General features: G+C 43.7%; 1 protein-coding gene across 2 annotated transcripts in view; it reads left to right on the top strand.

Annotated features, from left to right (window-relative positions):
- The window catches only part of LOC116941931 (unconventional myosin-Ie-like), a 47716-nt gene extending 35172 nt beyond the window's left edge, over positions 1–12544 (top strand). The window contains exons 20-28 of one of the 2 annotated variants that reach the window (XM_076066830.1): positions 790–904; positions 1695–1864; positions 1990–2135; positions 3505–3651; positions 4548–4699; positions 5959–6069; positions 7099–7387; positions 8113–8288; positions 10416–12544. In XM_076066830.1, the coding sequence (XP_075922945.1) occupies positions 790–904; positions 1695–1864; positions 1990–2135; positions 3505–3651; positions 4548–4699; positions 5959–6069; positions 7099–7387; positions 8113–8288; positions 10416–10492 (1383 nt within the window). In that variant the 3' untranslated portion in view covers positions 10493–12544. The remainder of the gene's footprint in view (positions 1–789; positions 905–1694; positions 1865–1989; positions 2136–3504; positions 3652–4547; positions 4700–5958; positions 6070–7098; positions 7388–8112; positions 8289–10415) is intronic. The other variant, XM_076066831.1, reaches the window with a different exon arrangement.
- Positions 12545–12741: the final 197 nt, after the last annotated feature.

The raw sequence follows: 12741 nt of genomic DNA on the forward strand, positions 1-12741 counted from the left end.
AGCACCTGGTGAGGTGTGTAAACATTAGCATTGGGGAAACAAAGGTGGCCAGGCATGGTGGTAGCCACTCATAGCCTCGTGTGTCGTGCCAGCTTCAATAGATGCGCCCTAACATCACTTCAAGTTTCAAGTTCAAGTTTCATTTATTAGGTATAGCCCTGTGAGCCATGCGGCTCTTGAGTTGGGTGCAACCGTAACAAACAAAATATGAACAGAGAAACATCTTAAAGCGACGACGCGCAACAGCAACATCCTGGATAAACCAGCAAATCTTGCAGGAAAAAAAACCACCGTATTACAACGCTGTGTGCAAAAATCCCAGTGTGATGCAAGTCAAACAATAACAACCATAAGACAATTTAGATTCAAGTTATCAGGCCAACTCCGCACTTCCGCAAAAACATGGCTTCACCATATGTTTTCGAAAGCGCTGTCCTACCAGACAGTCTCGTCCCTTCACCTGATGAAGGCCGCTTGTGTTGTGGCCGAAACGTCGTGAGAATATTATTGTGTTATTTTATTTTATCAATTTATTATTTTATTCTCATTCTACGTGACTTTACCGAAAGAACCAAAGAAGATGAATCATTGCAGTCACGAAAGCTTTAAATCGAAATTTACACCAAAATAAAGCTATAAAAATAATGTAACAACAGTAATCATAGGAACTGTGATTCAAATTTAACAATAAACGATATACATATACAGTACTTGCTCCAGCAGTCTGTTAAAGGCTATTTTACGGGAGATCGTTGTCGCTGTGTGTTAACTCTGTGGCCTCTTTCTCAGCTATTCCTCTTGGAGGAGATGCGCGACAGGAAATTTGACGCCTTTGCTCGCACGATCCAGAAGGCCTGGCGCAAGTTCAACGCCTACAAGCAATACGCCCGCATGCGGGAGCAGGGTGCGTAATTGATGAGTGTGAATGTCTTGAATTGAATAAGGTTCAATTGCCTAAATGGTGGTGGAGGGGGAGGGGGAGGGGGGCATAAAACCCTGGAGAGGGGGGCACAGCACAGTCAATGTTAAAACAAACTTTAAATAAAAATAATATAGAAGGGGGAGCTGAGGAGCAGTGACGGGCGAAACCCCGTCACGTTCTATGTGAGTCTATGGCTCTCTGTGAGGTATCTGGGTCTCCGTGTAAGTCTACTGGTGGGTCTCTGTGTGAGAAGTGCTGATGAGAAAGTCACTACCAGCCACATGCCAGTCCACCTGCGCACACGGAGACTGCAAACCCCAGCTGGAGCCATGAACATCCACGTATCCAGGCCCTGTTGAATGACAATCAAGGCTGGAAATAGGAAGGGAATTACTGGGGGACCTCATAAATGCCCCTCCAGCACACACACACACACATATATAACCCGCCACTACACTTGTCCCTGGTTCATTACAGAATGCAGTCGGGTTAAAATCTTTATTCCCACCATGACCTTCTGGGTCATTCAGGCCTAATTCGAATGCTGATGATACTTTTCCTTTTGTCAGCTTTGAAATTGTCTTCTCAATGATACCCATAAGTCGTAGTCGTTGAGAATAATTTTGTGTTCACTAAAACAGTTACTGTAACCAGTGTATCAGTGCCACCGATGGCTTAGCACACGACGACGAAACGCCACCGCCAGTTCGGCTATCCTTATCGGAACCTTTTAGCATGCAAGCTCAAACACCCGTGTGCTGGATTCCTGCAGCCTCGGACATCCTGCTCAACAAGAAGGAGCGGAGGAGAAACAGCATCAACCGCAACTTTGTCGGAGACTACCTCGGTATGGACGACCGACCAGAGCTCAGACAGTTCCTGGCGAGGCGAGAGCGTGTGGATTTCGCCGACGTCGTCACCAAATACGACCGCCGCTTCAAGGTGCCCGTCTCCCAGCTCTCTCACTCGGTGCCGCCTGGGCTGGCGAATGCTGCCGGTATGCACCACGGGCAGAAGGTCTCTTACGGTTCGTGTGAATCTTCTACTCCCCTCGTGTCACCCGGCAGTTGGTGAAACGTGACCTCATCTTGACCGCTAAGTGCCTGTACCTGATCGGGCGTGAGAAGGTGAAGAAGGGACCCGAGAAAGGGCAGCTGATGGAGGTGCTCAAAAACAAAATCGAAATTGACAAAATCCAGTCCATCTCGCTCAGGTAAGAAGCACGCGAATTTTGCCGAAGTTGTAAAACTGTTGTCACATCTGGAATGGAGCACCCAGTTTCTGCCTCATTGCACCTGGTATAATTCAACGTTACCATCAAGTCGATTAATGATCCAGCACTCACTGATTCACTCCATTCACTGGTGAACAGTCACCTCCTTATGACTCTTCTATCGCAACTACCATGGTCAATGTTCCTATGAACTCTACTGATTGATTGTATGTATGTTGAACTTCTTTCGCACCGTACGAAGCCAAACGTGCTAAGCGGAGATGCAGGGGAAGGACAACAAACTAAACACAAAAAGTAGTTCCGATTAAGTGAGTTTTCAGTGTAGATTTAAAAATGGAGTCTACCAGGCTAACTTGTTTTTTTCTCATCTGTATTGTTTTCACTTACCATCCTGCAGGTCAAAACTCTTCTCTTTTCTGCCTCTTTCCTTTCACTGCTCTAAATTTAATTCCCTCCCATCGTCTCTCTTACAAACTTCTTATAACCTTGCTCAAATGAAGAAATATCTGAACTCTCATGTATACCTTCAAGAGTGCTGTTTTTTTTCACAAAGGATGAGACAAAACAAATGAAGACGACGGACCAAACGATGTAGACAGATTGACAGCACAGAGAAGGCATTGCACATAATAAAATTATAACCTCCAATTGTGAAAATTGATCACAGTGGAAACAGAGGTTAATTTTATCATGCCTAAGCGCTACCGTTCTGTATATACCTGCGTAAGGGTAAGACAGATCATGATGTCTGGTATTTCTACCCTATCCATGGCTGAAGCGAACTTATAATTGAGCACTTTGCCACAACTTTAGGATCTGGCAGACGGAATGAAGCAATGGCAAGGTGTGGCGGTATCTTCGGGCACAAATTGACTATGCGATGATGATATAATACTGTAATTGTGATGTCTAGTCTTTGTAAGCCTGTATTCGTGTGCCTTTGAAAATCATCTGCGCCTATTAATCTCATGTAAAAGCCGCGGCAGCAGTAACGTGGGCTGAACGTTGGCTACTGTGTGCGTGAGCCACTACGCACGTGGTAGTGTAGTGGTTAGCGCTTCGCTGCGCTACGAACCCGGGGTCCCGAGTTCGATTCCCGCTCACAGCCAACACCAATGACGATTAATCTGAATTGGTCCTGGGTCTCCCCTAGGTCGACTCAGCCTCAAATGAGTACCTGGTGCAGTGTGTAAACATCGTCACTAGGGAGACAAAGGCGGCCGGGCGTGGTGTTGGCCACCCACCCCCTCGTGTACCGTGCCGACCTTCATAGGTGTTCGCTAACAGCACTTGCCTCAACAGTCTGTTGGGGCTATACGGGGGATTTTGGTATTTTTTTTGCGTGCAGCACTTTGCAGGATGACATGTTCATCGTTCACGAGCGCGAGGACGACAATCTTCTCGAGTCTGTCTTCAAGACCGAGCTCCTCAGCCTCCTGTGCAAGCACTTTGAGGAGCTCACCAAGCAGAAACTGGCCCTCAACTTCAACAACACGTGAGGCCGCGCTGCTGTGATGCCGCCTGTCCGCCCCTGTGTGCGACGATACTGTGTGAACCCCCTGTCTTCTGATCCCCCCATCAGCCAAAAATGTTATACACATTATAGTTCTCATTTATCAACAAGAGCCTCATTGAGCGTCAAGACTGCATCGGGGATATTTGGCCAGTTCCTCATGAAATATTTTTTCCAAAGATAAACGGAGCGTAGAATGAGAATAAAATAATAAATTGATAAAATAAAATAACACAATAATATTCTCACGACGTTTCGGCCACAACACAAGCGGCCTTCATCAGGTGAAGGCCGAAACGTCGTGAGAATATTATTGTGTTATTTTATTTTATCAATTTATTATTTTATTCTCATTCTACGTGACTTTACCGAAAGAACCAAAGAAGATGAATCATTGCAGTCACGAAAGCTTTAAATCGAAATATAAACGGAGCGCCTGCAGAAAACCCTAACATGCGAAATGACGACACTGTCATAATAATTATTACAATCATAATCAATTTTATTTATTGGGGATAACTTTGCTGAGTCTTGGGACCTTTTTTGGGGGGGGTTTCTGCATTCGGCATGTTTGGCAAAAATTAATAAAATGAGTGTTTGGCACCAAAGAAATCTGATAACGAAAGGTCAGAAACCTCATTTCGCTACTGCTATGTACTGGCCTCCTCACAGCCTAGCAGTTTTAACATCCCTCACACAGTGACATATCTACGATCCACCTCATCGGGTTTACGGGGTTTTGCGCCACCGTTATGAGCATAAGCCAACGCCACTTATCTTACGCGCACTCTACCCAATGCAAGTCACTTCCCTCTCACTCTGAATGACACTTCTTGATTCTCCATGCCTCCCACCCACCCCCGACGTGTCCCGTGAAGGCTGGAGTTTAGGGTGAAGAAGGAGGGCTGGTTTGAGAAGGGTGGCACCCGCCAGGTGTCATTTGTGTGCAAGACTGGAGACGTCGCAATTTTGAAATCCAGTGGCCGAGTTCTTACCGTGACCATCGGCCGGGGACTGCCCTCCAGCTCACGTGAGCAGCACCGGAGCCGCGAATAGAATTGCCACCTGTCCTGCTTTTTCCCAGGATCGTCTCAGTCTATTTTGTATTGATGCTTGCGCAGCCTTTATATTTTTCACATGCGTGTACATGAGTGTGGACGTAAATATTCGTAAAGGATTACTCACTTGTACGTGATACTCTGGACTTGTACGTTACTTTTTTTTGTTCTTTTGAGATGTGGGCATCGCTGGTACACAAGCATTTATTGCCCATCCCTATAGTGCATTGCCAACCGAAATAACGAGAAGAACCATTTACGTCGATTTCGGTAAAAAATTTTAATATTCCCAGAGCCAAAATGTACGTGACTACAAGACGGTCCTGAATAAACAACGTCACGAAATAGTCCCTAAAGTGCCGCATTTGGCTCTGGAGCCGCAGATTGCTGACCCGTGCCGATGATAAACTAGACTTCCATACTCTTTGGTGCTATTCGGTAAAGTCACGTAGGTAAAAAGGTGCACTGCCGTGTGCTACACCTTTCATCATGCTAAGTCCGCCAATCAAATGCTAATTTTTTATGCTAATTCCTTTGTCAAGGCACCTTAATCCCTCTCACACAGCTTAAAGGTCGTAGTCTGAGCTTGGCTCTGTTTCACTCCAGCGCAGTCTTCGAGACAGTCTGGTCCCTTCACCTGATGAAGGCCGCTTGTGTTGTGGCCGAAACGTCGTGATTTTTGTTTATTTTTTACCTACGTGACTTTACCGAATAGAACCAAAGAGTATGGAGCCTTGCAGTCACGAAAGCTTCAAATCTAGACTTCCATGGTGAACTGGACTCGCACGGTAAACTGTGAACTTCCATAGTCAATTGGACTCCCATAGTAAACTGGACTTCCTTGGTATACTGAACACCAATGGTCAGGAGTTGGCAACCAAAACAACAAGAAGAGCCATTTTTTTTCTAATCCGGTAAAAAAACCTCAATATTGTAAGAGCTACAATCCATGTGAATGCGAGACGGTCCTCGCATTCACATGCGGCTCCAGAGACGCAGGTTGATGACCCCTGCTTTAGCGGAACCAAATACATATATATGACTCTAAAGCATATAATTTGAGGCCTAGAACCAAAACTATTGGTCGAGGCATATTGTCTCAGCATGCTCACATATATTTAAAACTGACAATTCCATTTAATTGTCGTGCACTTTACAGCATGTATGCATTGTGGGTTTTAACATGCACGCCGGTTGTAATCATCTCTGCCCTTGGCACGTTACCTTGCAGGCCCAAACAGAAAGGAGATTATGAGAGGCACGGGGAGAGGCAGGGGCTTTACAGAGCAACCGTCCTATAATAAACAAATCCAGCAACGTCCACTGCCAGCCGTTAACGCAGGTAAGCAGCCACACACAAACACAAGCATCAGATACACAAAACTCGCCCTCACTCCATGCTAAAATTCCTATCACCAATGTGCCCGATCTCATCAGATCTCAAAAGCTAAGCAGATTTAACCTGGCTAATATGCAGATGGTCAACCACCATGCACAACAGAATGTTATAGGCTGGAGGGCTACGTGATGGTGGGTAAAGGCATCGTTTTCTCTATTTTGCACTCCTATCGGGTTTTTTAAATATATTGTTTGTTATTGTAACTTGCTGACCTGACCCTACTGGACATCTGTGAAAAGGAGCTTCATAGCTTATCGGATTCCTCCAGTCCAAATAAAGATTCTGAAAAATGGTCAAATAACCCTGACGACCTGCACGACATGAGGAGACCCTCACCTATAAGCGGATTGACAAAAGGGTCATACATAAAATTACATCAAAGACAATGTTTGTGATACTGTGTTGGCAGTGGAGCACAAGCACAAATGAGAAAAAAAACACTCAACACATTTAAATCTTGACTTAAAGCTTTCCTGACTGCAGGAATTCATATTCTTGGGTCTTTCGGTTAAGTCATGTAGATACGTAACTTTACTCAACACATTTAAAAGTAACACTACGCTAAAGAGGAAGAATAAACGATAGACATTTTGCTAAATGGTCCAATATGCAAAGCAAAGACATTTGCTATGAATAGGGGTCTATTATATATTTTTGTTTCCTATTGAGGGTAGAGTTATTGACAAATGTGTTGAGATTTTGTGACAAGTATAATAGTAAAATATGCACAAACACCATACCCGTCAACCTGTACGGTTTACCCGTATTCTTGTACAGGGAAATTGACTTTTCAGGTCCATACGGGGTACAGCCGTTTCAATACGAGCAAGCAAAAAAAAAGTGTCTGTTTGTGTTTCTCCCTTGCGATGGTGACTTTGTAGGATGAACGTTGAGATTTATAAGGGGACACGCGGTGACCAATAAGGTCTGGATTGGTCTCTAATAAGGTAGGCACTGATAATGGGTTAACAGGTATGAAACACTCAACGTGTGGGATCACGCCTGTCCAAGCAGGCTACAAAGGACACCAGCAGCAGCAGCAGCGGCACCGCAACGGTGCGCCGCCTTCTCAGCGTCAACCCACGGGTCCAGCCAAGGCACCCGCCTACGCTCAGCCCAACATAAGGGGTGGCACCAAAAGGCAGCAACAGCAGGACCGACCTTCCCTGCCACGCCACGCGACCAACGTGCACGCCCCTACCGCTGCCCAGACCAAACGTGACAGGGACTTCATGCGGGTGCCGGATCAGGGTGCGGCGGGGTACGTCATCGTCCTCAACTAGTGCTACAGTCTCCCCAAATCCCTCGTCTCAAAACTTCCACTGCGAGACTTCTTACCCACACCCATAAATAAGACCACATTATCTCCACTGGCTACCAATCCAGTATCCAATCGATTTCAAAATCTCACTCAACGCCTCAAAGATCCTTCATAGACATGCCTCTGCCGAATTCTCCTCATATCACTCTGCTCTTGTCCACACATTCTCTGCTCCAGCGACCAAAGTTCTCAGTCACGACCCCCCTTTGTATGAAACTCCCTTGCCCCAGCCACCTGTACTGTCAAATCCCTGCCCCTAATCAAGTCTACGCTGAAGACGTTGATTTTTTCCCCTCTGCTTATAAGTGACTGCCTCTCTCTAGCACATTTGTCCCTTGTGTCGTCTGTGCAGCATCTTGCGATGCGGTTGCCTATAGATTTATATTGTATCATCCATTACCTGCCTGCTGTTGTGTCGCCACCACTACATCTGGTGCTCAAGCATTTGCAATTCATCTCATCTGCGCATGTGCATTCATTAGATCCGTCACTCCATCTCCGCTTTGGTTACTGCTCCCCCACCCCTTCCAACACATGCATTATATCTTTGTTCACAGTTTTGCACTGCTTCAGAGCACGAGTTTCCCATGGTTGGTATCCGTACGTGGTGTGTAATTTTATTTGCTCTTTTGTGGCTTTGTGAACACGCGTGCGTCCTCGTTCAGCATGCAGAGGCAGGCGTCCCAGGTTCGCCCTACGCCGGGAGGCGGAAGATCCAAGCTTCCCATGCAAGCCAGAGCAGCCGCTTTCCCGCGCTGTCGTGCCATATACCAGTACGACGCGCAGGACACGGACGAGATCAGCTTCAGCATCGGCGAAGTCTTCGACCTCATCCGGGAAGGTGGGTGGTGCATGTGTAAGGATGGTGCGTGGCCTTGTGGCCGCGAGTAATGATTGCAGCGATGAGGACAGGCAGGGTCAAGCGAGGTAACTGGGTGAGGAACCTGGCAGGTGCTAGCGAGGCTAGGAAACACTCCGGCAGAAGAGAGTTCGGAAAAAGGGGTGGGGCCACAGCCGAAGGGAGATATAAGGGAGCGCGTAGCGGGGCTAGGGGCTGCCGTAGGAATTGGGGGTCCGGACCGTCGTCGCTGTGGTCATCATCGTCCTCATCGTCTTGAAAAGCTGGAGAGGGAGTTATATGTCTTCGCCGTGGCTACTACATCAACGGCTCCTATATAGTCAGTCAGAGAAAGTGAACATCGTGTAGCAGCTACATAGTCACCCAGTTGTATATAGTCAACCTTCAGCATGTCATCGAGTCAGGTGGACTATTTATATAATAAATATATATATAACTTATGTAAGACTGCATCTCTGAGTGCTACACTACACATATAAACATCGTCTTTGCCCGGTGATAATCCGTACACGCGTAAATGCTTCGCTGAGCCTTGTGTGTGTCACTGAATCCACATGCACATCAATAAAACTTTTTCCAGCTTCAATGGAAGAACCTTCAGTGTCTGGGGCTCCGGTGTGTCGGTTTCCCGCTGACAATTGTAGCCGTGTATTTCTAACAATGACAGCCATACCTAGGCGATCATATACGTGTGATGCCTTTTTTCTGAGAATGGAAAATTATAAAGTACAGCCCTTTGTAAATCCACTAATGGATGAAGGCCTCTTCATACCATGTCAGTCATGAGGGGTTGTTTGACCGATTCTTCACCACGCTTGCCAGTGCAGGTTGGTGAAGGAAGGGCCTGGAATCAGTATCAGAATATTTACGCTGGAAGAATCCAATGAGCTATAAATCAATTTTTCATAGATATCCAATAGGGGCGGGTTAGAACGTGACAACAAACAGTATACAAACATGATAGTCGTGCAAAGTACAAGAAAGGTAAAGAATTCACCCAAACACGTACAAGTGAAACTAAACCAACCCCATCATACCAAGAAAAGTCCACTGAGGTATTAACTTGTTTTTCAGAAGCGACCCAGACACAAATGATAGCTCGACAAAGTGGCTTATCATTTGGACATTTATAGCAGCAAAATAATCTAAATAATCTCATTACATGTTTCTAAATGTGGAGGGAAAACCCGTTCACTGATGTTAGCTGTGGCTGGGACTTAAACTTAGATCACCGGGTCCATAGCATAGTGCGCAAATTACGGCACCACCATACCCTATGGGCATGTATTGTCTTATTGGATACTGCAGGTGTAACCATCATTGGTTCATCAATTAAAATATAATATTATGGTCGTGATGCATGGACTGAAGTGAGCGTGTAACAAGTACTTATGGATTAACGAACTGAGAGAGCAGATGATATGGAACAAATGAAACAGATGATGCGAAGACATCATGACACACACGTGTGTATGTTGAACTTCTTTTGCACTGTATGTAGTCAACCGTGCTAATCGGAGGTGCGGGGGAAGGACAACATCGGCTTTCTTGACCACTGTTATGATTCATAAATTGGTTCTTGGGTCAGATCGCCGTGTGAATAAAATGTGAGTCCTATACCATCCTCCACCCGACACAAATTATTACTGTTGAAGCAGTAATTACTCATGAAGTAGCAATTCCAAATCAAGACAATTTACTACAAAGGGGCGTATTATTTTGTCTACCAGATTCCATGTGGCCAGCACGTGATTTTACTGCAGTCCATGTACCCGTGCAGTCTACTCACAACCTTCCACTCAATTTTGCATTTGCACGCTGAACTTTAATGTCTAAATTTTCATGACATCACCTGCATGTTACAGGTCATTATTTTCTAACATGGTAGTCTGTTCCCTGATTTTTTTTTATTTACTTATTTGCTGTACTTTATTTTATTGTTTTAATCATTGTGGTGGCTCGGATCATTCTTGCAAATGAGACTATCTTGGTTTCTTACCTGGTTCTTACCTGGTTAATCAATTGAACTTGGCCTACTGTGACATCCTGGGCAAATGAACTATGTAAATATATGCATTATTTAATGACCCAACTTCTGTTTGTTTATAGATCCATCAGGTTGGTGGAGTGGGTGCATCCGTGGCAAGGAGGGAATGTTTCCTGGGAACTACGTGGAGAAAATATGAGCAGCTTGGCCTTGAAATGTGCAATTTGGGTGTTCAAATCCTCAGCATGCCTTCACAGTGGCAGAGAGCAAAAGTGATAACATCTCTTTGTGCTTGATCTCAAGCACACCTGGCAATGTATGTGTTGTTTCCTCATTAGTGCACTCACTTGCATATTAGGCAGTGGTTCTCAACCTTTTTATTATGGTGCCCCCCAACCCCAGCCCCTGTGCGCCCCCCCATCCCCCCCCCCCCCCCACCATGAGAAAAAATATTGAGCAATCATCAAAGCTAATCAGATACTGAAGAAGCACTGACTCTACAAATTCAAGTAATTTTCCATGCATCCAGCTGCCTTCTGGTTGGCTGGATGACACAGCCCCTCTTTGTCTCTTTAATTGGTGCCCATGTGCCAGCAATTGAATCTCATGGTATTTTCATGAGGACAAACTTGATGCAGGGCTAAATAAAGTGCCAGGGTAATTTAATTGATAGAAATGTAACAGTTTCACTTTAATATTATTGGTTATTTCGGTAAAGTCACGTAGATATAAAATAAAAATAATAAAATTAATTGAAAATAAGAAAAGCAAAAAACCCACGACGTTTCAATCACAACACAAGTGGTCTTCATCAGGCGGTGGCTTCACTTTAAGCCACCGTAAATTGCCATCCAGATAATGCATTTGATAATAAAGTGCATAGTTTCACAGAAGAGACATACCATGATATTAATCTGTAAACGTATGAAATTTTCTCATCCCCAAAAAAATCTGTTTTTATCTACACAGATATTTGGAATATGAATCATGATTTTTTTTATTGAATTTTTTTTAGGTCTTTGACTTCTATGAAGTCTACATCATGGGGCCTCCTTTGCCAGTACCAAAATATGAGAATGGGTTTTCCCCTTTTTCTGGCAGCAAACAGGTGTTAAGATGTTTAAACACCAAAATGAAACCTTTTACAAGGAATCATGTCTGCATTAACCACAATACTTGTGGTCAGAATGCAAAAAAACGTACTTTTTGGCGTCCTCTGGTCTAACACCGTTTTGAGACGAGGCTCCAAAGAAAGCTGTCTCTGGTGTGGACCAATCGGTTTCAAAGACAATGCATCATATATTATCAGACTATGTTTTTTGTTTGCATTCTGACCACAAGTATTGTTGTTAATGTAGACATGATTGCTTGTAAAAGGTTTTAGTTTGGTGTTTTAACATCTTAACACCAATATTCTTGGTTCTTTCGGTAAAGTCACGTAGAAGGGAAACAGTAAAATAATAAAAGGGGAAAACCTATTCTCATTCTATGAAGTTTTTTTAGTAAACAAAACAATTACATCTGGTATTCATAGCATGTCTCCAATGATTCCATTTACTGAAACATTTACATTTTATTTTTACAAGGTTACATTTTTTCGATGCCATTATTGATGACTATAGTATAAACATGGTCTTTTTAAGCATGGGTATTCAAACATCATACGTGAAAATGTTTCACTGTTTTGCAATTGTAAACGATTGTCATTTGAAGGCAGTTGTTCAGAATTTTCTCTTTGCCACAGCATAAAATATGGTGTTTTGTTAAATGAAGCAAAGCTGTTATTTAGCAATAGATTGCTATAATTAAAGAGTAATAATTCATTGCTTTCCATAACAAAGGTGTTTGGGATAGATCGATTAAATATAAATGTCGTTAAACCCGCCAACACGTGACAGAGCCAGTTAGTAAGGTTTGTCACGTAAACATAATATGACACGTTAAATATAACATGTTTACGTGACAAACCTTACAAATTGGCTGTGTTGGGTGGTGGTGGGTTTAACGACACATTTAAATTTACGTGATCTAACCCAAAACCTCTAATATGGATGTGTTAAAATACACTGCTTTATTACAGTACGTGCAAAAATGTACACAGTACTATCATGTTAAGTGTTAATCACACGTTAATACGTATTCATGAGTTGGAAATTGAACCCATTAATCTAAACACAAATGCAAATTGCTTTGTTGTACGGTCAGTGACATTGTGAAATATGCAAGTAATAAATACATGTTGCAAACAAAATGAGTTTTTTTTTTATTACACGCTTTTATTTAACTCACTCTGTTGTTGTTGTGGTTGGCGTATCCTCAAATCTTGTAACTCAATTTTAACCCACTTCTCAATGTGGTATTGACTGCAAACTTGGTATACTTATATTCTTGGTTCTTTTTAACGTAAAAAAACGCGACTTTTTTTCAAATTTGATCAAAAGTGGCGGT

This window comes from Petromyzon marinus, chromosome 13 (genome assembly GCF_048934315.1).
Source record: "Petromyzon marinus isolate PM22_M1 ecotype Great Lakes invasive population chromosome 13, UKy_Petmar_22M1.pri1.0, whole genome shotgun sequence".
In the NCBI taxonomy this organism is placed as follows: Eukaryota; Metazoa; Chordata; class Hyperoartia; order Petromyzontiformes; family Petromyzontidae; genus Petromyzon; species Petromyzon marinus.